At 40.4% G+C, this 22,094-nt stretch overlaps 2 protein-coding genes across 3 annotated transcripts; one reads left to right on the top strand and one right to left on the bottom strand.

The window, feature by feature from the left end:
- Nucleotides 1-398: 398 nt before the first annotated feature.
- pla2g7 (phospholipase A2, group VII (platelet-activating factor acetylhydrolase, plasma)) lies at nucleotides 399-11,260 on the bottom strand. Of its 2 annotated transcripts, none has more exons than XM_014993578.2 (11): nucleotides 10,948-11,260; nucleotides 9,714-9,836; nucleotides 8,609-8,759; nucleotides 7,899-7,992; nucleotides 7,753-7,821; nucleotides 4,989-5,163; nucleotides 3,501-3,614; nucleotides 3,087-3,178; nucleotides 2,339-2,509; nucleotides 2,120-2,268; nucleotides 399-959 (listed from the first exon to the last, which is right to left on the bottom strand). In XM_014993578.2, the coding sequence occupies exons 2-11, from the start codon at nucleotides 9,807-9,809 to the stop codon at nucleotides 859-861; spliced, it is 1,212 nt and encodes a 403-aa protein (XP_014849064.2). In that variant the 5' UTR covers nucleotides 9,810-9,836; nucleotides 10,948-11,260; the 3' UTR covers nucleotides 399-858. The 2 variants fall into 2 exon arrangements, with proteins under 2 accessions (XP_014849064.2, XP_014849063.2); XM_014993577.2 differs by having other exon boundaries at nucleotides 9,714-9,841.
- A 518-nt stretch (nucleotides 11,261-11,778) lies between these two features.
- Nucleotides 11,779-20,969, top strand: ints9 (integrator complex subunit 9). Its single transcript, XM_014993576.2, has 17 exons — nucleotides 11,779-11,971; nucleotides 12,350-12,477; nucleotides 12,583-12,643; nucleotides 12,781-12,843; nucleotides 13,019-13,158; nucleotides 13,396-13,482; nucleotides 14,156-14,276; nucleotides 14,833-14,967; nucleotides 15,472-15,583; nucleotides 15,688-15,868; nucleotides 15,967-16,027; nucleotides 17,117-17,288; nucleotides 17,388-17,512; nucleotides 19,387-19,554; nucleotides 19,665-19,763; nucleotides 19,853-19,990; nucleotides 20,643-20,969. The coding sequence occupies exons 1-17, from the start codon at nucleotides 11,963-11,965 to the stop codon at nucleotides 20,817-20,819; spliced, it is 1,977 nt and encodes a 658-aa protein (XP_014849062.1). The 5' UTR covers nucleotides 11,779-11,962; the 3' UTR covers nucleotides 20,820-20,969.
- Nucleotides 20,970-22,094: the final 1,125 nt, after the last annotated feature.

Consider the following 22,094-nt stretch of genomic DNA (forward strand, 5'->3'; position numbering starts at 1 on the left):
TCAGTTAGCTTGTCTTGATTTCTTTTTATATATATATACATATTTGACTCAGCAGGATCTCCTGTTTTTCATTGTTCTGAGGGGGAAAAAAGTTTATCTGTAGGAATTTGTTCGTGTTTTTTGTGATTCTAATCGGAGCACTGTTGTTGCAGGTGAATTATTTGTAAAAGTTTTAGTATTTTTTTTCTTGATTCTAATTATTTTGTTACACATCTAAACTACTTAAGTAGCTGTTGGTTTGTGGAGTGGAAACAATTTCTTTATTTGTTGTGAACACATGCATGCTTTGAAACCATTTTTATTTTTGTGTGTTGACCCAATAAATATTCCAGGTCAGTATTAATGAGTGATTTTCCATCCTTACTTCCCTGAAACCAAAGAAAAAAATACAACACTGATTTTTGATACAAGTTTATTTAAAACACGTAGATTATAGACAGTATGCGATTAAACATTGTACGTGCTATTCACCCATGAGGAATCGTACTGAGCTGCAGCACATAGGATCTTACTGTAGGCGTTAGTGTTAAAAAAATTAGGCCTTTTTATTTGGCTGAACTACTAATTAAAACCAGTTTGCTTAGGACAAAAATCTAAGTCGAGATCCAAACAAATTGCTTAAAATACTTGGTTTTTACTGAACAAATATGAACCTGGAAGCTAAAAAAAGATTTCACCAACAGTAAAAGGAAGTCCTTTGTACATCAAGGCCTCTTGATACAATCAGCGGTACACTTGGTGATTTGTCCTGCCTGCTTATGAGGTAGACTGGCTTTTCTCTCCGACACATTCTCCTCATTCAGAGGAACCGGCTTTAGCTGGGAGAGATTCTGGAACACGAGACACCCATCAGGGTGTTCACATAGAAGACTGGAGCAGAATTACGTTGGTTCCTGGGATGAGGTTTTCGTCGTGTCCGTCAATCAAAGGGTCCCACTGATTGAAATCCTTCTCCAGATCTACAAAATATGAAAAACATCCAGATGAGTAAAGTTAAGTCGGCCTCATGAATGTCTCAAATTCATGAAAATAAAAAACTATTATGCTTCCTCAAACAGGTTTTGCCCCAAATCATTCTTAGATGATGAGATTTCAGTCTGATCAGTTCAACTTAGAGTAATCAAGGTGTTTTAGGGGTTCTTGTTACATCCAAATAATTTGCTGCTGGCCACACCCCCGACTCAACGTTTACACTTCCACGTGAAAATGGCTGCTTAACAGATGCACAACTTTACAACCGTCCATCTTTGACCCTGAATCGTATCCAGACGCAGAAGTAGTGAAGCCTCTTCTGTGGAAACAAGATTACTGCAAGTGGTTTCTGGATGGTAAGTCAACAGCAGAACACTTGTATTTTCCAGCAGCCATTGTACAGCACATACAGTGGTAAAACCAGCTGACCAAATGTGCCGGGGCTCCACTTGGGTTGCTTGATGAGGCACATTGCCTGTGATTGTGACTAAACATTTGGGTGGTTTTTGAAACCACCAACTTTCCAGATAGCAGAAAACATGAATTTATTGCTAAAAAAAATGTCTTGGTGTTTGTTTTCCTTTTTTTTTTTGTAGGACTTTTCAGTTAAGCAAAGGTTTGTCATGTTTTAATTTATGCTTCACTTGGCAAAGAGTTGTGTTATTTATTGAAACAAAGTTTAAAAGAAAAGCTTTTGCTAGCTTGTATCAAGTCTCATGGATAAGTTTAAATTTACCAGCTGGCTCGTCTCTGTTGCCAACCCATACGAGGCAAGGCGACTAAGAAGAAATTGACTACAGGGTGAAGATTGTAAAGACCCATATCGTTACCTTCCTGAACTACTGTAATGGCATAAGTTTTAGTTTTTCTTTTGGCCTATGTCACTTGGCACAAAATGACTTGGGCCATTATATTAGGAAGGTGACAATATGCAGTACAAGAAGCATGAAGCTGGTATCAAGAGCCACAATCAGATCCCAGAAATTTGAGTTACTGCTGCACAATTCCCCACCACCTCCTATATCTACAGTTTTTTCTGTCTTAAATTTCATTGAAGGTGGAAATAAAAAGTCTTAAATTTGACCCGCTGATGTTCTGGAGACATTGAACTGAGGCTTTTAGCTGGACCAGGTGGGGGTTTTCTTACGAAGATGGCGTTGCAGAAAGGCCAGAGTTGCTTTATTGGAGAGGTCTATGGCTAGCTCCGGGTCGATCTCCCCTTTCAGCTTCATCAGCTTCCCGATCCAGTTCCCGGTCAGGAAGGTGAAGTCTGGAAAGCTCTGGTGAACCGTGCCTCTGTTGGAATATGAGAGCATTAACAACCGGTTTATTATATCACTACGACTACTGTGGGTCCTCCCAGTACCTGATGGTGATCATTTTCCTGTCTATGACAGTACAGTCCAACTTCTTCATGCGGCTGATGTTTCCCGCCCACTGGAACTTCTCGGAGTTGATGAAGAAAATAGGCTGCTTGACCCGAGGAAAGATCTCGTCATCTAAAGGGACCATCCAGGCGTCCAGAGCTACGCCGCACCTGATTGGAGGGCAGAGTTTTAAAGCTTGCGGCGATGTTTTAACCACAAACTTCAGTGTTTTTATTGGACTTTCTGATGAACCAACACAGCAGAAGTGCACAAGACAAAAAGTGTATGCAGTATTCAACAAATCAGGAAAATTTGCTGTGCATCCCCAGTGAGTCAATACGTTATAAAACCAGCTTTCCGTAAATAGAACCTGACATTTTTGCCCATTCTTTGCATAATAGTTGCAGCTCAATCAGATTAAACAAAATTGTCAACAGTTTTTCAAATTTTACCGAATATTCCCAACTGGATTTAGGTTCAGACTTTAACTAGACCAATAACACATGGACATGCTTTAATCTAACATTATGCTCTGCATGTTTAGGATTGTCGTCTTGCTGTAAAGTGAACCATCACCCCAGTCTCCAACCTTTTGCAGCCTTTAGCATCTTTCCCAGCTTCAATGAACCTGCTGCAGAAGGTATGTAAGATGAAAAAATGAAGAGATGCTGCTGCTTCTAAAGAGTACGGTAATGTAAAATATTGTGTGACTTTCTGGAATGGGTGTGTTGTAAAGAGAGAACATACTTGAATTTAACCTCCTTGCACAGGGATTCGATAACGGTTGCGCCGCCAAAGGAATGTCCAATCACTGCTGTCCTGCACAGGTCCATGGAGTTCTGGTGCCACAGAGACGAGAGGAAGTCATTTAAAATGTATTTTTTCCATTACATATGAATTCATGTGAGTAATAATGTTATAGCTGCTGCCTTTATTGTAGATCTGACACCAGAAGGTGGCTTATTTTGGAAGATATCCCACAAAATTACCAACTTTGCTAACTTTCTAAGCTAACACTATTATCAGAGCAGCAGCTAGCTAGGATGCCCCTTTAAATGAAGTTGCTTTAACATGCAGCTGCAAAAGATACAGCAAGATCCAATATTTCATCTGCTAGAATATACGCATCTCTTTCTGTTGCCATAGCTACATTAGCATTACCTCCAGCGTTGTGTAGTCGAACGGCGTCTGCAGGACGTTCTGCACCGCTACTCCAGAGTTCATCTGGGTGAGTTTATCCAGAGCCAGGATGCATTCGTCGGCTCGTTGCTTCACCTGGAAACGGGAACAAAATGGGATCGGATCAAATTAAATAAGTATAGAGCTTCATGCTCCTACTTTGTTGCATTATAACCGCACACCTCTCTGTGTGTTTCCCATCTTAAATAGTGTTAAAGTGTGAAGTGAGAGCAAAATGCTACATGGTTTTCAGAATTCTCAGGCAATAAAAATCCTTAAAGTGTTCATTTGTATTTAAACACTCCGATTCTAGTTGGTAGAACCACTATTTCTGCCAAATTTGTTTTTCTCCCAGAGACTCAAGTTTTTACCCTTTTGTCTTTTACAGGATGTCCTTAAAAAGTCTAAAATTAAGGCCTTAAAATGTCTGAAATTATTTTTTTAAAAGTATGTTGGCCTTTAAGATGTCAATCACAGGCAGGGGTGGGCATTTATTGTATCGTTTATCTTGAATTCTGATTTATTCTTGTTGCTATAAATTCCAATTAATGCTTAAAATCGATCAAACAGGCCCTTATTGTCACAGCTGATTGTTTTATTTCCTCCACTGTTTGACCTATGAATTTGAAAATACAGTTGCCGTGTTCAGCTTAGTGACACAAATCACACTTCTTCATGTGACTGGTGTCCTAAAGAGGCACATGACAAACGGGAATGTTTTTCAAGCTATATTTGTTTTTGTTGGGCTATAATTTCCCAACAAATGACTGACGCACAGTCAGTCATACAGACTTTATTACATCAAGTCAGACATAACAAATAGTTCTTAGTCATTTTATTGTTATTACAATAGTACCGCAAAATATTGTGATAAAACTTGAAGACCATATCACCAGGATTATATAATTTATTTCCTTTTATGTCCTGTATTTATTTTTTTTTTTTTTCTCGTGCGACGTTTCTGTCAGGCCAAGATTTGAGTCACACTCATACATCTTTATTGATTCTTTGACTTGATGCAGTCAAGGCTACTGCTAACTAACTGCTAACATGCTTCCACTAGCTAACTAACTAGCTTTTTTTTTTTTTTTTTTGGGGGGGGGTCCATGGTGGATAAATTATGCAAATTTTTCACCAGTTGGTTGGATGACTTTCATACATTTCCGTGCAGAAATAGGTCTTAAATTCCAATGTTATTGTTGATGATGGTCTTAAAAAGTCTTAAATTTGAGTTTGTGAAACCTGTAGAAACCCTAATTTAAACAGAACTAAAATTCAAGGAAATGAATACTTCTGGAAATGCACATTTATGTTGAGTGGGCCAATTACTTAGAAAAAAAAGAGAGAGAGAGATAGAGAAAGGATGTGGTTATTTCACTGTAAAGCCTGCCTTCTGTGTCGAAAATTGAGAAGTGATGAAATCCATGTGTAGCCGGCCCTCTCTGCATGACTCGGCAGATCTCAACTGACCTGCTTGTTCCTCAGGGGGAACTCGCTCTCGCCGTGCTTCAGAGCTCTGTAGTACATCCACTCCCTCAGCAGGCCGTCTCGATCCGAGGCCGATGGCGACATGGGCCGGCTCTCCTGCGTCGGCCCGGGTTCCGTCTTCTCGTGGAAGTAAAAGGTAGCCGAGGCCGACTCGTCTCTGCCCGGAGGGGAAACGCAAAACAGACATTGAGGGGGGAGGAAAAAAAAGAAGCAGAAAATGAAACCGTTGAGGGTGTTTCTGAAAAAGCGGACCTTGCTGTACATGTTTGGCTTCACATGTACAGCGGACATCCAAGTGGTGATGATGGGCCAATCAGATGGAGGTAAAGATCTAAAGATGATGTTACTGTTAGCTTTAGCATCCCCAGCCGTCACAGGACCGTCAATTTGATACACATAAACACAAAGCTTAATTCAGTGAAAGCTACTAAAAACCTTTGTGGTAACTTTGTTACCCGGCCATGTAGGCATCTGTTTCCTGCCATCATCTGATCAGAACCAGTTCTGGGGATTACTGTAGAACCTCTGGACACGACACTCCAATCAAGGATTCTTCATAACATTACACACAACTCTGAACATCCTCTTCAACAGACTGTTAAACAGCAACAGTCAGAGGTTTCAATATGAACTGCTGTAACACAGACTGCTACAGGAGACGCTTCTTCCTAACAGCCATCAGCATCAACAACAACTCTTTGAAAAAACACTTGGATGATACGAGTTCCATTTAATTTCCCTCTGGGATTAATTAAATGTTTGGTTTTATTGTTTGTGTTAAATTTCTTAGTATGGCAAACAGTAACTATATTTAATTCTAACAAGTCTGAGAAAAGAGGGTTTTATGAAATGGTGACATTCAGCACAATCCTATAATTGTGCTGAATAATCAGAAGTTTATCTGCTTCTTAAGAAGCAGATATATAAACTTCCTTTATGGGACTAGAAAAACAGTTTTGGTTTCAGGTCCGTCTACTGAAACATCCTGTTTTGAGGTGAATTAAAAAGCAAATCTGTCTTGACATCTGCACATATCTACGCAAGGCTTGGCCCTCGTGTTCAGGCTCGTTCGTGAGCGTCATTCTCTCCTCTGTCTTGAGGGTTTCAGTCGCAATTTGAGGCGGAGCGAGGCGGCTGCTGGCTGAATCACCCGAGCCGCGCCGCAGATTTGTGACAAAGCGAGTCCGCTGACGACAGGCCCACGTGTTGGCTACGCGGCTCCTGCCTTCAACCCGGCCGCGGCAGGCCCGGCTCCCTCACAGAGCAGCCGAGGCCATTATGCTCTCCTCCATACGGTCCCCTTGTCTCTATACTGAAAAGAAAATGTGATGAGCTGGTCCGTACCATTGTCTGCGCACCCTTTCCACTCCGACTCCACGGACAAACAGCAGAGGAGGGCCGGCCCTCTCTGCTGCGTTTGGCTGATGGTCAGACAGAATTTCTTCAAAATGACAAAATCTAGGTTTGTATTTCTGGGCTCCGTGTCATCAGGCACTCGTGATTGGTGATAGGCTTTGGTTTTACAGGGTAGCAACAAAAAAAATGTCAGTTAAAAATGGAAAAACGTGTGCTGTGACAAATGAATTGTCTCCTTTTAAAACCAGTTGAATATATCAAGAAAACTCAGTGAGTACAAAAGGTATGGTTGTGTTTGAGTCTTTATCAGTGAAGGATTTTTGCCATAGTTGCCTTTGCAGAATTATTTTTAATTTAGCCACATTTATGGGTTTTTGAACATGCAGATGCCTTTTTCCCATCAGAGGTAGAATTGCTTCTGATCAGGGTCCTATAGCAACGCTTTGATTGTAGTTTTCTGGCCGGTCACCCATCTTAAAACGGTCTGACCTTCCAATTCCCATTTATTTATTTATTTTCCCCCCAAAAAAGTCACTGATATAGTAACAAAGTTGCCACGTTGGCAACAGTGGGGTGACTATTTCATGTTTTTTATTTATAGATATTTTGTAAATGTATTAATTGGGTTTTACATTTATATCTTGATTGATCAACTTTCATCAAGACAGGGCTTTGGCTCCCTTTGGAGGAGCCACTGCTAAAATAATATATTAATTACAGTATTACAATGCTAATGTTACCCATAGAATTTCTTACTTTAATATATAAAAAGTTATTCAAAAACAAAGAAGTACTAAATTTAGTAATCATTTTCATGTTGATACATGTTGATTAGTTGAAGTAACTTTAGTTTTGTGTGTGTGTGTGTGTGTGTGTGTGTGTGTGTGTGTGTGTGTGCGTGTGTGTGTGTGTGTAAGGTTGTTTGTCCTGTGTCTGGGTGTTGGCCGGTGATGGTCCAAGTTGGACCCCGTCTGTCACCTAGCGACCGCCGGATATGGGCGCCATATGCAGGTTTTACTGTAGATGCTAATAGAATTAGCACGTGTGTAAAGCTAACATTAGCCGGTTAACAAGACTTTCTGCTTGTTTGGCACCTGTAGATTTCACACATGGGTGGCGCTTGTCTGGAATTTTTCACAACTGGAAATATTTCTAAACAGCCAAATTAGCTTTTTTCTTAAGAAAGTGAAAAGTGTAGCAGCCAGCTTGACTGGCAGTGCACAGCGACGTCAACTCGTGTTGATCTAACACCTTCCCCAGCAACTGAGTGAAACTGAGGCTTCTTCAAACCTTGGTTTAACTGACCCATATCAGCAGTCAGGTCAGTTCAGGTAGAGTTCACTTTGACTAAATTCATTAGCCAACTTTATGCTCGGAATGGTGAGTTTACCTGTGTTCCACTGATGCCACGATGAAGCCCTGAGAGGCCAGCTCTACACATATAGCTGAATACAAAGTCCTGGAACAAAACAGACAGATGTTCAGTTAACAGCAACTCCAGCCGTAAAGGGAAAAAAACCTACACACAGTGTGTACCTGAAAGCACCGAGGCCGTGGGAGAAGATAACCACGGGACACTTCTCACTGGATTTAAACGGAGCGTCCATGTAGGCGGGGATCTTATAGGAGCCTGGAATATTAAAACCAGACGACAGTGTGGAATTAAGAATCAGAATAGAAACAAACCCTCCTGGTTCTCTGTTAACGTCCCAATAACTCTGCTTGGTAAAACATCTGAAATTAGAGATCAAAGTAGAAGAAAGTTTATAGCTGAGCTAATCCCAACTGAAATGAAGCTGAAGTGGCAAGTGTGAATTTTAACTCACTTCTGCTTTCACATTCCCCTCTGATCAGCTGCCTCCTCACCACAAACGTTCAACCCTTAAGCTAGGCCTTTCTGAAACCCTGATGCTTCAGATTTCATTAGAAATTTGCTCCCCTATTTCTAATGAAACCTGAAAAACTGATGTGAGATCCGAACGTTGGTTTGTGAAATTGTAAGAGATGTTGTTACTAAGAGTTGCACTGTAATCTAAAAAGGGAGGTAATTACTTCTCCACATGGAAGCCAAGCTGGTTTGTATTGTTTTTCTACTTGTAATAAGCAAAATTAGATTAAAATTTGGATTTAATCTGGCCATTTTTGATAGTAAAATTAAGTCTGACAATTAAAAAAAATAAAAACTAACAGTAAGAAAAGAAAGCATGATGCACATCTGGAGGATGTGTGTGTCTGCACATATTCACCAAAGAGGTATTCGAAAATCTTTTCGCTCCAAGTTCGGTTGATTTTCATGAAGTCGGCCAGGCCGTAAAAATACTCCATGTTAGGGACCCAGTCAGGCTTCTCGGCTTTCTCCGTCTCCTGGCAGGGATAGTACAGCCGGAAGAAGCTGCCCTGTTAACACACACACGCACACACACACACACACACACACACACACACACACACACACACACACACACACACACACACACACACACACACACACACACACACACACCTCATTTTATATCAGCAGGACAACAAAAACAATTCAACTGGATCTGGAACTATTTAAAATATTTCCTCCTCAGAACTAAGTAGTTGTGTGTTTGCTGAAGTATGTGAGGGCAGGGCCGGTCCGGTGACGTTTGGGGCCCTGGGTGGAAATCCTCCAGGGCCTTCCAGCTGACATCATTCAGTACAGCTCCGGTAAAATTCCTTTTATTTCATCCATCTTCAAAAATGCTCACTTTATACATCTGAGTTATTATCAGAGTTATTTTCAATAAATTAAGCTGACTTGTCAGATTAAGAGTTTCTTTTAAGAAACTGACCATTTTTAAGCAGGTATTAAACATTTTACTAAAGGGTATGTTTCTGTATTAAAAATGTTTTCTTTTTTTCCATTAGTCTGATGTAATATTCAAACTTTAAATGTCATGTTTTCATTAGCCAAGTGGAAAATCATTATAATTAACAGATCTGTGTAATTAATCTAAATAATGTTTCACTTTGTAATAAAGTTCCTGAAATAAACTAACTTTACAATAATATTCTAATTTATTGAATGGATTTGTACTAATTTATGCTTATTTTTGTCCTTTTGAGAGGACTGGATCATGCAGAAAAGTGAAAAATAAAGTTTTCTTTTTAAACTTTAACCTAATAAGCAACTAAGTATTCCACAGTCTGACCACTCTGAAATGGCTGCTTAGTTTGCATATGCCTTTGACTGGCACCGACTGTGTTGGAGGAATACCAGAGAACCATTTTTGCCTATTTAAATCCAACGCCCACTCAAACGCACAGACACACAGCTGGCCCTGTGTGTGCGGACATGGGGTGGGTTTTGTTGCCGTCTCTCACCTGTGCAGTGTGGTCCATCATGAAGTCTGTGCAGCCCACATGGTTGGGGCCCTTTGGAGGAGGGATCCCCAGATGATTACTGCAGGAGCTCCCCATGGCAAAGAAGCCTAGCTTGTGCCTCCACTGTTCTGATAAAAGACCACGATACAGATGTGGTTAGACGACACGCAAGACGAGACAAAAATCAAACTACCAATAAACTCTTTTAACTTCACCTCAAGTCAACAGCTTGGTGGTTAAAATTGGAGAAAATTATTGAAACTGGTTTTGGACCGGATAAAATTCAGGGCTTCCCCCCAGTGTATTATATGTCTGGCGGGCCACCAGGCTTTAATTGGTCCCTGCCAGGCTAAGCATTGTTTATTGGTTTTAGTTTGTTTTTAATGTTGCCGTGACTCATATTCAAGAATCTTTAAGGAGTTGCTGCAGAGTAACAGCAGAGTTTTTTAAGAACAACATGGCCAGTGGACGTATTAAAACTGCCATGCATCAATTCATACCCGCTGATGTACAAGTCCAACTACTGATGTACTTAAATTTACCATTCAACCATTCATTTGCATTAGTCAAATCATTGTTCTGACTTTAGGTCACCAAATCAGGCTCTAGCCCAGGGCTCACATCCATGTAAATCTGGCCCTGGTTGCTGTGACCAAAGGCTCAGGACTGTTAGGCTAACGGCTCCATTTCAAGGCAGCAGAGACGGTATTCCGATGTAACATACTATTAATTGTTTTTATCCACCTACTTTGCTTTTCGCCGCTACTCTTTTAAATCAATATCTGGTTAAAAAGCCATGAGAAACGTTGAAGTCGGGGGTATAATTTATTGATACACCATCATTTTAAATCATTTTAAATGTTTGTTCTGTCATTCCACATCAGAAAAATTAAGTGTTAAAGTGATTAAAAAAAAAAAAAAGTTCCGAATTAAATGACAGGGATGCTGACGGTCACCTCCTGCTGCGCTGTGAAAATAGTGACACTGCGACCAGGCAGTTTAAGTAAAGACTGACTGGTTCTGGAAACGAGGATTTTAAACATCACTAGCAGACTTTAGTGATGTTTAACCTTTTGTCTCAATGTTCATGGATTAGTCCCCTGACTTTGTTAGTAACATAGTAACTTCGCTGTCAGGAGCTGTTAACTATTTCGCAAAACCGTATGTCACAACATCAATGAAGTTGTTCAGTCGTGACACAAAGGTCGCGCTGTAATATTAAAGTAGTGCTTACCTGTCCTTGCCCAGTCGTAAATTCTCTTCACCGCTATCTGCACAAATCCTCCATTAAAAGACATCGACTTTTGTAGTTTAAAAAAACTGAGTTAACCCGCGCGCTAAGCGGCTGACACCAAAATCATGGATAGAACGCGACAAACAACAACAAGGCCTGAGGCAGCTCCGGAAATCTGGTTGTCCCCGGCTGTTGCCACATCAGCTGTGCTTCATTATTGTGCGGTCACAGGCATTTGTTAGCAACAGCGCACCTGTATGAGTCACTCGGCGGCAGCTAAACTTGTTTGAGTTTGACAGTCTGCTGCTGCGAGCAAAACTGGGAGCTACATGGGGGTGGGAGGGTTGAGGTTTTACACTGGCTCCGCATCATTTACAAGCCAGCGAGACTAGCGGGGTGGGGCTATGTTTCTGTTGACCATTTATATGTGCCTTTCAGGGTAGTTAGTGGACGCTGACTTCAACCATGTATATCATATTTACGTAAAACTAATAGGACTGTGTCACCCGGCAAACGCATTGCCTCCGTTCCTGGAGAGAAAGCTGTCTTGCGCCGCTCACGAGTACTTCCAGCCAGGTCACGCACCGGCTGATTGCTACAGATTCGGTATCAGTTCCCAAATAATTAAAAAAAAGTCAGGGAAGTTGTGTTATAAGACGCCATAAACCTTCATCCCGCTGTTACTGTGATAACACTTCTATGAATATCGTTTTCAGTTCTTAGTAAAAACGATGGGAGAGAGGGCATGTACCCATGTGACATTGTTTAGATAAATATTGAATTGAATTGAATTAATCTTTAATTTGATTCGGTTATCCACCGTTCTTACTCTGGCAGGAAAACCAATAATATCCTGTTAAAGAGCTGGCTCGTCTGGTGGAATTATACTCAGTTCCTGCAGGGGGCGGGAGAGAGCATACAACACGAGCGGAGACTGAACAATGTAACACAAAATATTAGCAGGTTAGCTACGAGGGCTAAAATATAGCATTTTTCAGTCCTATATTCTCTTAAAATGAAGCTGGTGAGTAAATAACACAAATATTAAAACAATACATAATGCCACAGCAGCTTGAGAAGAGGTCTTGAGAGCTTTAGAAAGTAGCATTAGGAGCTAATCCATTCACTGTGGTTAGCCAAGCAGCTAACAACAAGGCTAAGGACTGTACTTACACTGATCCTCCCATGCTGTTTGATATAGTGAAAACTGGAAGCAGTTCGTTTGATAATAGTCTTATAATTTATATTTCATATCCTTGCAATGACAAAGGAAGCTTGTTTCTGTTCAAAACACTTTAAAAGCAACAATTTGTTGCATCTTTTCTGGGGTTGTGTTGACATTACCCGGTTATATTTTACATGAAAGCCTACTGGTCCCCTTTTTCCCTTTTTCTCTTTGCAGTACTGTTTGTCCGGTCACCCAACGCTGCCTTGCAATGTTCTCAAATTCAAATCCACCACCATAATGCTGGACTGTGGACTGGACACCACGTCTGTCCTCAACTTTCTGCCTCTTCCTCTGGTGCACAGGTAAAAAAAAAAGGAAAAAAAAAGTGATTTAACTGTTTATGACTGGGATGTATTGATTAAATATCTTTTTAAATTTTATTTTATTTTATTTTTGTGTATAATCAGTCCGAGACTCTCCAAGCTGCCTGGCTGGGTCTCAAAGGATGGGAGCTTAAACCTGGAAAAGGTAAGAGGAGTTATAGGATTGAGGGATTGAATTAGTGTGACGTACAGTGAAAGGTTGTAAATACAGCTTAAAAACAGTTTTACATGAATAGTTTCTAAGGTACAGATTAAATATAAAAGTCCTCTTCATCCTCCCAGGAACTGAAGGAATGCGCCGGCAGAGTGTTTGTAGACTCCCAGCCCGAGTTCTGTCTCCCTGAGGTAAATAATCCAACTGAGATGATTGTTATTAGAAGAAAACGTGGGTATGGCTTAACCTAGGCAATATGTACTGTTCACTGTTGCATCATCTGTATTCTATACATCACTGTAAACAACCAAAAGGCAAACTCTGCTCTTCATCTTGGTCTAATTCTTTTTGATTTCTCTCCCACAGAGAGAACTGCTGGATCTCTCCACCATCGACGTCATCCTCATCTCCAACTACCACTGTATGATGGCCTTGCCCTACATCACCGAACACACCGGATTCACAGGGACGGTGTACGCCACAGAGCCCACCCTGCAGATAGGAAGGTGAGTATGGAGGGCGCTAAAATGGATGGAACATCATTTGCTGTTTTTTACTTCATTTGTTAATGACAAAAGAGAACAATTCAAGAAATAAAGAGAATCATTTTATGTTGTTTTTTTTTGTAGCTTGTTGCTTTAGATTTTAGTTAAAAATCTCACTTGCTCCTTCGTCTTACATGTAAAATAATTTTAATATACCGATGGAGTTATTAATGAGTAACAACCCTCGTTTCCCTGCAGGTTGCTGATGGAGGAACTGGTGAACTTCATGGAGAGGGTTCCCAAAGCTCAGTCTGCCACCTGCTGGAAGAACAAGGAAATTCAGAGGTTGGGAAATTAAACGCAAAAGATGTGGAAAAAGTTTGAAGGGAACTAGTTTTGTAGAATTGATTTTTCTATGCTTCTCAAGGCTTTTCCCAATTTTCCGTGGCCTGTTTTTGTTGAGCAGAAGTAATCTCCCAGCGACTCAAATAATAAATACACACAAAGACTTAAAAAAAAAAACAAGAAACATATTCAATTTCTTGTAGCCTCTTCTGTGCTCTGTAATCTTTGGTTTGTTGGATTCCATCACTAACTTGGAGTTTTACTTTATTTCTTTGACACCAGTTCACTTTCCTTGGTTATTTATTTGCTAATTTTGAAAAATAATTAAAAAAAAATATTGGTACAGTTTTTCTTTTGTCCTTCCCTCAGTTATATGAAGTCTGCTGAAACATATGTTAAAAAATATCTTTCAAACTCCAACTCCAAACTTCATTGTTTGTAGTTTTTTTTAACCATGCTCTGTTTGTATTTTAACTTGAAATGAGCTTCATCATGATTTTTTTTCAGCAGTGGAGTCTTGCGCAGAGCGTTCTGCTTGAAAATGACTTTCTAGCTCCAGGTCTTCCTTTCTTAGTTTTTGTTTTTCAACTAAAAATAAAATCCACTTCGGGGTTGTGAAACCTTTTTATTAGACCACCAGTTGATGTAAATAAATGACGCTCTTCTGCATCAGGATGCTTCCTGGGCCACTGAAGGACGCGGTGGACGTGTGGACGTGGAAACGGTGCTACAGCATGCAGGAGGTCAACTCGGCGCTCAGCAAAGTGCAGCTCGTCGGCTATTCCCAGAAAGTGGTAGGAACAACTATTCTCCTAATTGCACTGACTGAACAGATTAAAGTTGTTTTTACATGTTTGACCAAGCTTGTGAATATTTTAGTGTATTTAAGTGTGCTGTACTGGTGTAGACTTGTCAAATAAATTTGTAATTCAGTACATTTATGTCTGTGTTTAAAAAATAAAATAAAAAAAAGTTTTAAGCACAGTTCTTCTGTATCAGATCAGCCGATACCAAACCTCAGATATCGGTATCGGAAGTGAATAAGTGAATGGGTGCATCCCTACTTCTGATACTTTGTAACATATTTCAGAAATACTGACAAAAAATAAAGCAGTGCAGCTAAACTTTAGACAACACTGATAATTAGACTGACTGATACCAAAGTTTGCAGAAAATTAAGATACTAAACACAGTTATTTTTTCTCTATTCTAAAACACCACAATAGATAAATCTAAACATTACAATCCATTTGAATCTTGTTACTGTTGTAAGATGTTTTAACACGGTATTTCCAGGCCACAGTTGTTGTTTTTCTCATGTTTGTTTGCTACCCTGACTCTGTTGTTCAGGAGTTGTTTGGAGCCGTGCAGGTCTCCCCCTTGAGCTCCGGCTACTCGCTGGGCAGCTCCAACTGGGTCATCCAGTCGCATCACGAGAAGGTGTCCTACGTGTCGGGTTCTTCCCTCCTCACCACACACCCGCAGGTAAATTCCTCCTCCTGCTGATGTCAACCCATACGATGCTAGGTGCATTCTGTGCAAACAGAGCCATAGACGGTGTCTTACTCTTTTAGCGGCTTTGTGTTTGTTCCTCTATAAGAAAAACAAAGCTGCTGCCAAGAGCCACAAACAGTCAAGAAATGTCTATTTTTGCTATGCCTGATTGTAATGCAGTAGAATCTCCCAACCATTCCCTGTATTTATAGTTCTTTTCTGACTTAAATTTCATTCAATGTGGCATTAACAAAAAGGTTTTAAGAAGCCTTAAATTTTTCTTGCCAAAACCTGCAGATACCCTGAAACAAAACCAGGGTGTAAAAAGAAGACTCTGTTTAATGTGTTGGTGAATTTAAACCAAATCTGAAGGGAGTTTAGTGTAGTTTAAAGCGAGGGAAGAGGCAGACGCCGCCGATCTCATGTTCCCACAAAGACTAAGCCACACAGTCACAGAGCGCTCTGGTAAAGTGTGCTTCCTGTTTCTCCTCCCAGCCGATGGACCAGAGCTCCCTGAAGAACAGCGATGTTCTGATTCTGACGGGCCTCACGCAGATGCCCACCGCCAACCCAGACGGCATGCTGGGAGAATTCTGCAGCAACCTGGGTAGATTAAAAATGTCCAGAAGAAACAATTCACCTAACTTTTTTTAAAAAATTTTTTCGATCTAAGTCACTGACTGAAGCTTGTTGTTGGGTTTGGCCCCGCAGCCATGACGATCCGGGCGGGAGGCAACGTGCTGGTCCCCTGCTACTCCTCTGGAGTGATATACGACCTGCTGGAGTGTCTATACCAATTCATCGAGAGCGCCAACCTGGGGACCACGCCCTTCTACTTCATCTCTCCTGTAGCCAACAGCTCCCTGGAGTTCTCACAGATCTTTGCTGAGTGGTGAGCAGCTCTTCCTTAAGACCTCTTCATGTTTTCTTCATTACTTCTTCATCATTCTTATTCCTCTTCTAATTTCTGTCTTTTCTGTTCTGATTCAGGCTTTGTCATAATAAGCAAACTAAGGTGTATCTTCCTGAGCCTCCTTTCCCACACGCAGAGGTAATTTCCACCTGCTGCATCAACAATGATGCTGCAGTTTCTGACAAAACGATTCTGTCAGTATGACCTCACATGCTGGAATATTACAGCTGGAAAACAGCTTTCTAGATCAAAAAGTTTAAACTGAGGTGACACTTTTAAGATCCAGCAATGTTGTCTTGAGTTTCCACCAGTGCAGAGCTTGAGCAGCATTCACATCAGGCGACTGATGTCAATCCATTAGATTGACAAGGCATCTGCACATCCTTAAAAAGTCTTCACATTTCTTTATATGTATCTAAAATGAAGGCCTTAAAATGTCTTAAATTCATCTTAAAAAGTAATTTGGCCTTTTAATATTGTTACCTTCTTAAAATAAGGTAATAACATCATAAAATAACATCATTTTTTGATGTTTTAGGTGAAAAAATATCACTTTGGGCAAAAATTGATTAAGGTGATTATTTTAGGAGTCTAAATTTTGTCTTAAATTTTGTCATGGAAGGATTAGCTGCTAATAAACCCCTTGTAAGGTTTAGTTGCTGCTAACTAACTGCTATCTACCTAGTTAGCTAAGGCATTTCCATTACATTTGGTCATGGAAAGACTATTAAATGTCATATATTCTATTTTTCATTTTAGTTTTTTTTTTGTTTTCATGCGACTTTTTGGTCAGGCAAAAGTTTGAGTCCCACTCAGACATCTTTATTGCGTTTTGTGCTTCTAGATAGTTGAAGCTCCCGCTAACTAGCTGCTAATGAACTCTTGCTAGCAAGCTTACTAGCTTTTTTGGCATCTTTCATGAGTAAGTGGAAATTTATCGGCAGTTGTCTGGGCCACATTCATACGTGTCTGTGTTGGTAGATGTCTTAAATTCCATTCATAATAAACCTTAAAAAGTCTGAAATTTGAGTTGGCGAACCTGCAGAATCCCTGGATTTATTACCTAGAATGTAAAATTCAGTCAAACTTAACAACTAAATAGAACCAACATTTAAATAATGTTTAATATGGGCAACATTTTGATCTGATCTTTTTCTACCAGACCAGCAGCTTCATAAAGAGGAAGCTGTTGAAATGGATGTGGTGACCTTGGTTTCTGTGTTCCAGCTGATCCAGACCAACAAGCTGAAGCACTATCCCAGCATTCACGGCGACTTCAGCAGCGAGTTCCGCCAGCCCTGCGTGGTTTTCACCGGTCACCCCTCACTGCGCTTTGGCGATGTGGTTCATTTCATGGAGCTGTGGGGCAAATCCAGCCTCAACACTGTCATCTTTACAGGTAACTACCACACAGACGCTGAGGAAAAAGGGGGAAAAAAAGAAGTTTTTTTCAACTTGATCTTGAAGCTGATTTTATTTTATTTTCTCTTCCTTTCAGAGCCAGATTTCTCCTACCTGGATGCCCTGGCTCCGTACCAGCCATTAGCCATGAAATGTGTTTACTGTCCCATTGACACTAGGCTCAACTTCCATCAGGTTTCAAAGCTCCTGAAGGAAGTGCAGGTATTCAGCTCACATCATCACATCATTCTTAAAATTTATGTGCTTTCTAGAATATGAAAATGTGGGAAACTGTAGCAGAAACCTTAACTTTTGATTACCAGGCCACAGGATTTCATGATATTTTTTTGTTGTCTTTTTTTTGCCATCAAAATGACTGATTTTGTGATGCTACTTTAGAAATATTTGCAAGGAATTTTGCAAATATATATTACTATTTGCAAAATATAAATATATATTTATATATTAAACTCCTTCAAAAATATCCATACAGGCAGAAAACAATGATGGAAAAAAAGCAAGCAGTAATTTGTGTTATTTAAAGAACTTAAATAGTCAGGTTTTCATTACTCACCACATCGATCACTGATAACCTAATAAGACTGGGGCAGTGGTGTTGTAGAAGTAAGAAATACTGCCAACTGCAGGTGAGAGTTAGTAGTCACTGAAACCTGAAGCATTTTTGTAGAAAATTTTCAATTAACTAGTAATTAAACTTTAATGCAAAACAATGGGGGGGGGTCTGTTGATTTTGCGTGAATTTCTGCATTAGTAAAATGGTGAAAAATAATTGTGGGTAAATGTGGAAAAACAGAATATTCCGAAGTTGGCAGGTGTTTCATTGAGAAGAAACGAGGACAGGATGGGTTAGAAAGCAGTTCTGTTAGGTTCAGATACAAGTCATGATTATTTATTTATTATTGTTCAACCAGGTTATCAGCTGCTGCTAGCTTCCACTCCAGGCTTTGTTTGACCCTCTTTAGTCCAGTCTTTGATAATACTTGGCTCAGTTTGTCAGCTGGTCATGTAAAAGTATTCATATGTCTTCAACTTCTCTGCATTTAAACCATTTTCAAACAAAAACGTTACTTTTACTGAGGTTTTATGTGAAAGTTTAACACAACATAGTGCGTAACTCTGGAATGCAACAAAATGTATAAAAAGCTGTGAACATTTCTAAAAGCAACCGGACAAAATAGATCTGAAAAACTGGCGTCAGATGTTGATGTTTTCTGACTCCTTCTAATGATAGATTTGCAGTCGTCTAATCTAGAGATGATGCAAGTAAAAAAACAAAAAAAACAACAACAAATGTTTCAGCAATTTGACACATTGCATAAAAACTGGTTAAAACTGGTTTTACTTGCTTAGACTTGTCCTAAAACACTCTGAGTTCTGACATGGGAGAAACTATACAAGGAAGAAGATCAAAGAAATAAGTTGCATCATAAAAGTGGTGCAATTTCCCAATACTAAGATTTCTCTTTTATTTTAATTTAGTCTGAGGGAGTTTTGTATCAACCAGTGTTTTTTCATCTTAATGGCAATACGACTGAGGCTGCAGTGAGTCAGATGCATCCAATTTAATAAATTTGGATGTCATCTGGATAACAAGGAAAGGAAATATTGTACTTCCTGATCCCAAAGGCAGGACGTACAATGAAAAACGAGACGGGACCGAAGATGGATCCTTGAGGTACACCACATCAGATGGGCACCCAAGAAGATATAGAGTTCCTATAGATATAAATACAAACACATCTCAAAACAATTTGAATATCCTAAAGAAGGGTTTTTGTTACTCATTTCAAATAGTGAGTATATTTTACAGATTCATGACAGATTCAAGCCTTTTTTAATGTTATTTTGGTGATTATGACTTACAACGTATGTCAGTATACCACAGTTCTTAAAAATGATGTTGGACCACGAACAGATTTATGATATTCTTGTCTCAGTTTCCTTCCACTTCACAATTAATCACTCCTTTGTGTTGATCTGTTACATGAAATCTCATTTAAATACGTTGACATTTGTGTTTACAACAAGACAAAATGTGGGAAAGTGAGCTGTCCGAATGCATGTCTGTCCTGCAGCCCCTACATGTGGTGTGTCCGGAGCAGTACACCCAGCCTCCTCTAACGCAGTCCCACCGTTCGGACCTGATGCTGGAGCTGCAGCCCCCTCCCATGCCTTACAGGCGCTGCTCCGTGCTCAACCTGCCCTTCAGGCGGCGCTACGAGCGAGTCTACATCCTGCCTGAGGTAACACTGACGTCAGTCAGAGGAAACTGACATTTTCTGCATCATGGGAGTATTTAGAGTCCCTCTCTAGGGGGTTTTAATTCCCAGAATCCTGATTCTTCCTCTTCTAGCTCGCCAACTCACTGGTACCCTCTGAGGTTAAACCCGGCGTCTCCGTGGCAACTGTGTCAGCAGTGCTGCAGTCCAAGGACAACAAGCACACGCTGCAGGTGAGGACCGCAGGATGTGCTGGAAGTGTTTGTTGCCCCTGGAGTTGGCTGACATTTTTCTCCCAACCCCTAACCTTAACCCTGCCAAGTCGGTGCCCAAAGCGCCTCCTGTGGCCCCCAGCAAAAAGAGGAAGCGGGTGATGGAGGAGCCCCCCGTGACAATGGCGCCCAAACCCCTGCTGAGCGGAGCTGTGCCCCTGGAGGCTTTCCTGGCCACCCTGCAAAAGGTCAGAGTGAATGTTCTCTTAAAGGGGCAGTATCATGTAAAATTAACTTTTTAGAGCTTTATATGATGTTATAATGCCATTCCCTCACAAAAACATACCTGAAGTGTTGCTTTGATTCATGTATGTTGAGAAGCCCTTTAATCTCCCTTGGCAACCATTCAGCTGAGCAAAACACCCGGCTGGACTTAGCACCGCCTCAGAGGGCAAAGCTCCTCCTACAATTTACAAGCTGAGCATTTGGCTCACAGAGCAGCTCTCCTCCGGGACTCCCCCACTCAGCTCCTTCAGACTAGCCAGTAGCAATTAGCAAACAACTGGTTGAACTGCATATCTGCTGAGATACTTCTCAGTGAAATGCTGGTAAAAACGTTGTTAAAGGGGTCATAGAGGAGACATGTTGTGATGACTTCCTGAAGGCGGAGTTTCAGAAAGAGCAAAAGTTACTTAAAGAGGCAGAGGCCCAATTTCAAGGTGTTAAATAATGAGGGCAAATTTCTTTTAAGTTATATTTGATATAAATGGCATTTTTTTATAACATAGCTATTTGATTGTGCTATAAACTGGCCAAAGTGCCTGGAAAACACAGAACACTGCCCCTTTAAAACCGGGCTCAGTTTTCATTCCTGTGCGTTTGGTTCTTTTGGACGAGCAGCACGGGATCACAGAGGTCAAAGTGGAGGAGACGGCAGACGGACACATCCTGCACCTGCAGGCCGAGGACACCCTGATTCAGCTGGAGGAGGACGGGACGCACATCGTCTGCGACAACAACGAGCCGCTGCGGGCCACACTCAGAGACCTGGTGCTGCGCTTCCTGCAGAAACTCTGAGCGCGTCCATCTGGTCTGGTCTCCCTCTGCTGCAGCACAAACACAGGACTGGGGAGGAGAGATGTCGTATTTAACTGTAGTTTTAATTTTTTGTTTGTTTTTTATGAAACGTGTCCAGATTTATTATTTTGTATTAAATAATTCCCCAAACATCTTGTGCGGTGTGTCCTGAATCACTACAGTGTTTTGGGTTCGCCAACATTTTCACATTTTGTTTTTACAATTTCTTCTGACATCAATCAATTGGAACCAAAAAATGCTATTTCATTCATTGGTAATTCACATTTATATAAAGAGTCAGAATTGAATTTGTTGAGCTTAGGGCTGGAGCTAACAATTAGCACTGGAAGTAAATTGGCACATTCTGCAGATTTTCCACTTAAACCTGTTTTATACAATATTAGAAATGTATCAATCCTCCCATGGCCTAAAGAGATGGGATCCATTAGACCCCACAAACTTTTTACTTTGCATGGTTAGGTGGCATCGTACTGATGCACATTAGTTGGAATTGAGGGACCGAAAAACAAATTTTGCTTAGTATGAACTACTTTGTGTGTCACGTTAAATCTCGTAAAGTCTTAAAATGTGGAAAAGTTCAAGGGTATGAATACTTTTACCATGCATTATGTATTTTTTATTCCTCAGCTCTGAAGTGATTTCCTTTTAGCTCTGCATTCTCTCTAAATTTGGTGACTTCTGGATCTACAAAGGAACAATCTGCAAGAGACACCCTCCTTCAGTTTTTAGTGTTTTGGTTTTGTTATTCTACATTAAATCAGATGAGCAAGCAAAAACAGCACATTTTTCCTGTCATAATAGATAAAATAACACAGAACAAGAATGTTTAGCACTTTTATCTGAAGAAAAAAAATAAGAGCTGTGAACACCATCTGTTCCAGACAAGCTGGAGCAAACCAGCACAGCTGTTTTGTTTCCTTAACGTCTACAGCAGGCTTCACAATCAAAGGCTTATTGCAGTAAAATAATGTCACATTGAACATTCATAAAAATCAAACCTTTAACTGGAGTAAATTCATTTGTGAAGCAAGAAGAAAAAAACTCCCACATTAAGACGTAATTGTTTTAAATATTACAACTAATGATGCAATGTGTGCAACGCCAGAACAATTCCTAGAAAATAAGCAGAAGTGGAGCATTTTTAATTATCTACACAACTTCCTGTTTCTCACCGTCTCCATTCTGTTTCAACTACTCAAGATGGGAAAGTCAAGAGATCCTGCCACTGGAGTGAGACAGACGTTTGTTAATTCT

The sequence above is a fragment of the Poecilia mexicana genome, unplaced genomic scaffold (genome assembly GCF_051168715.1).
Source record: "Poecilia mexicana isolate PSO_F unplaced genomic scaffold, ASM5116871v1 scaffold_21, whole genome shotgun sequence".
In the NCBI taxonomy this organism is placed as follows: Eukaryota; Metazoa; Chordata; class Actinopteri; order Cyprinodontiformes; family Poeciliidae; genus Poecilia; species Poecilia mexicana.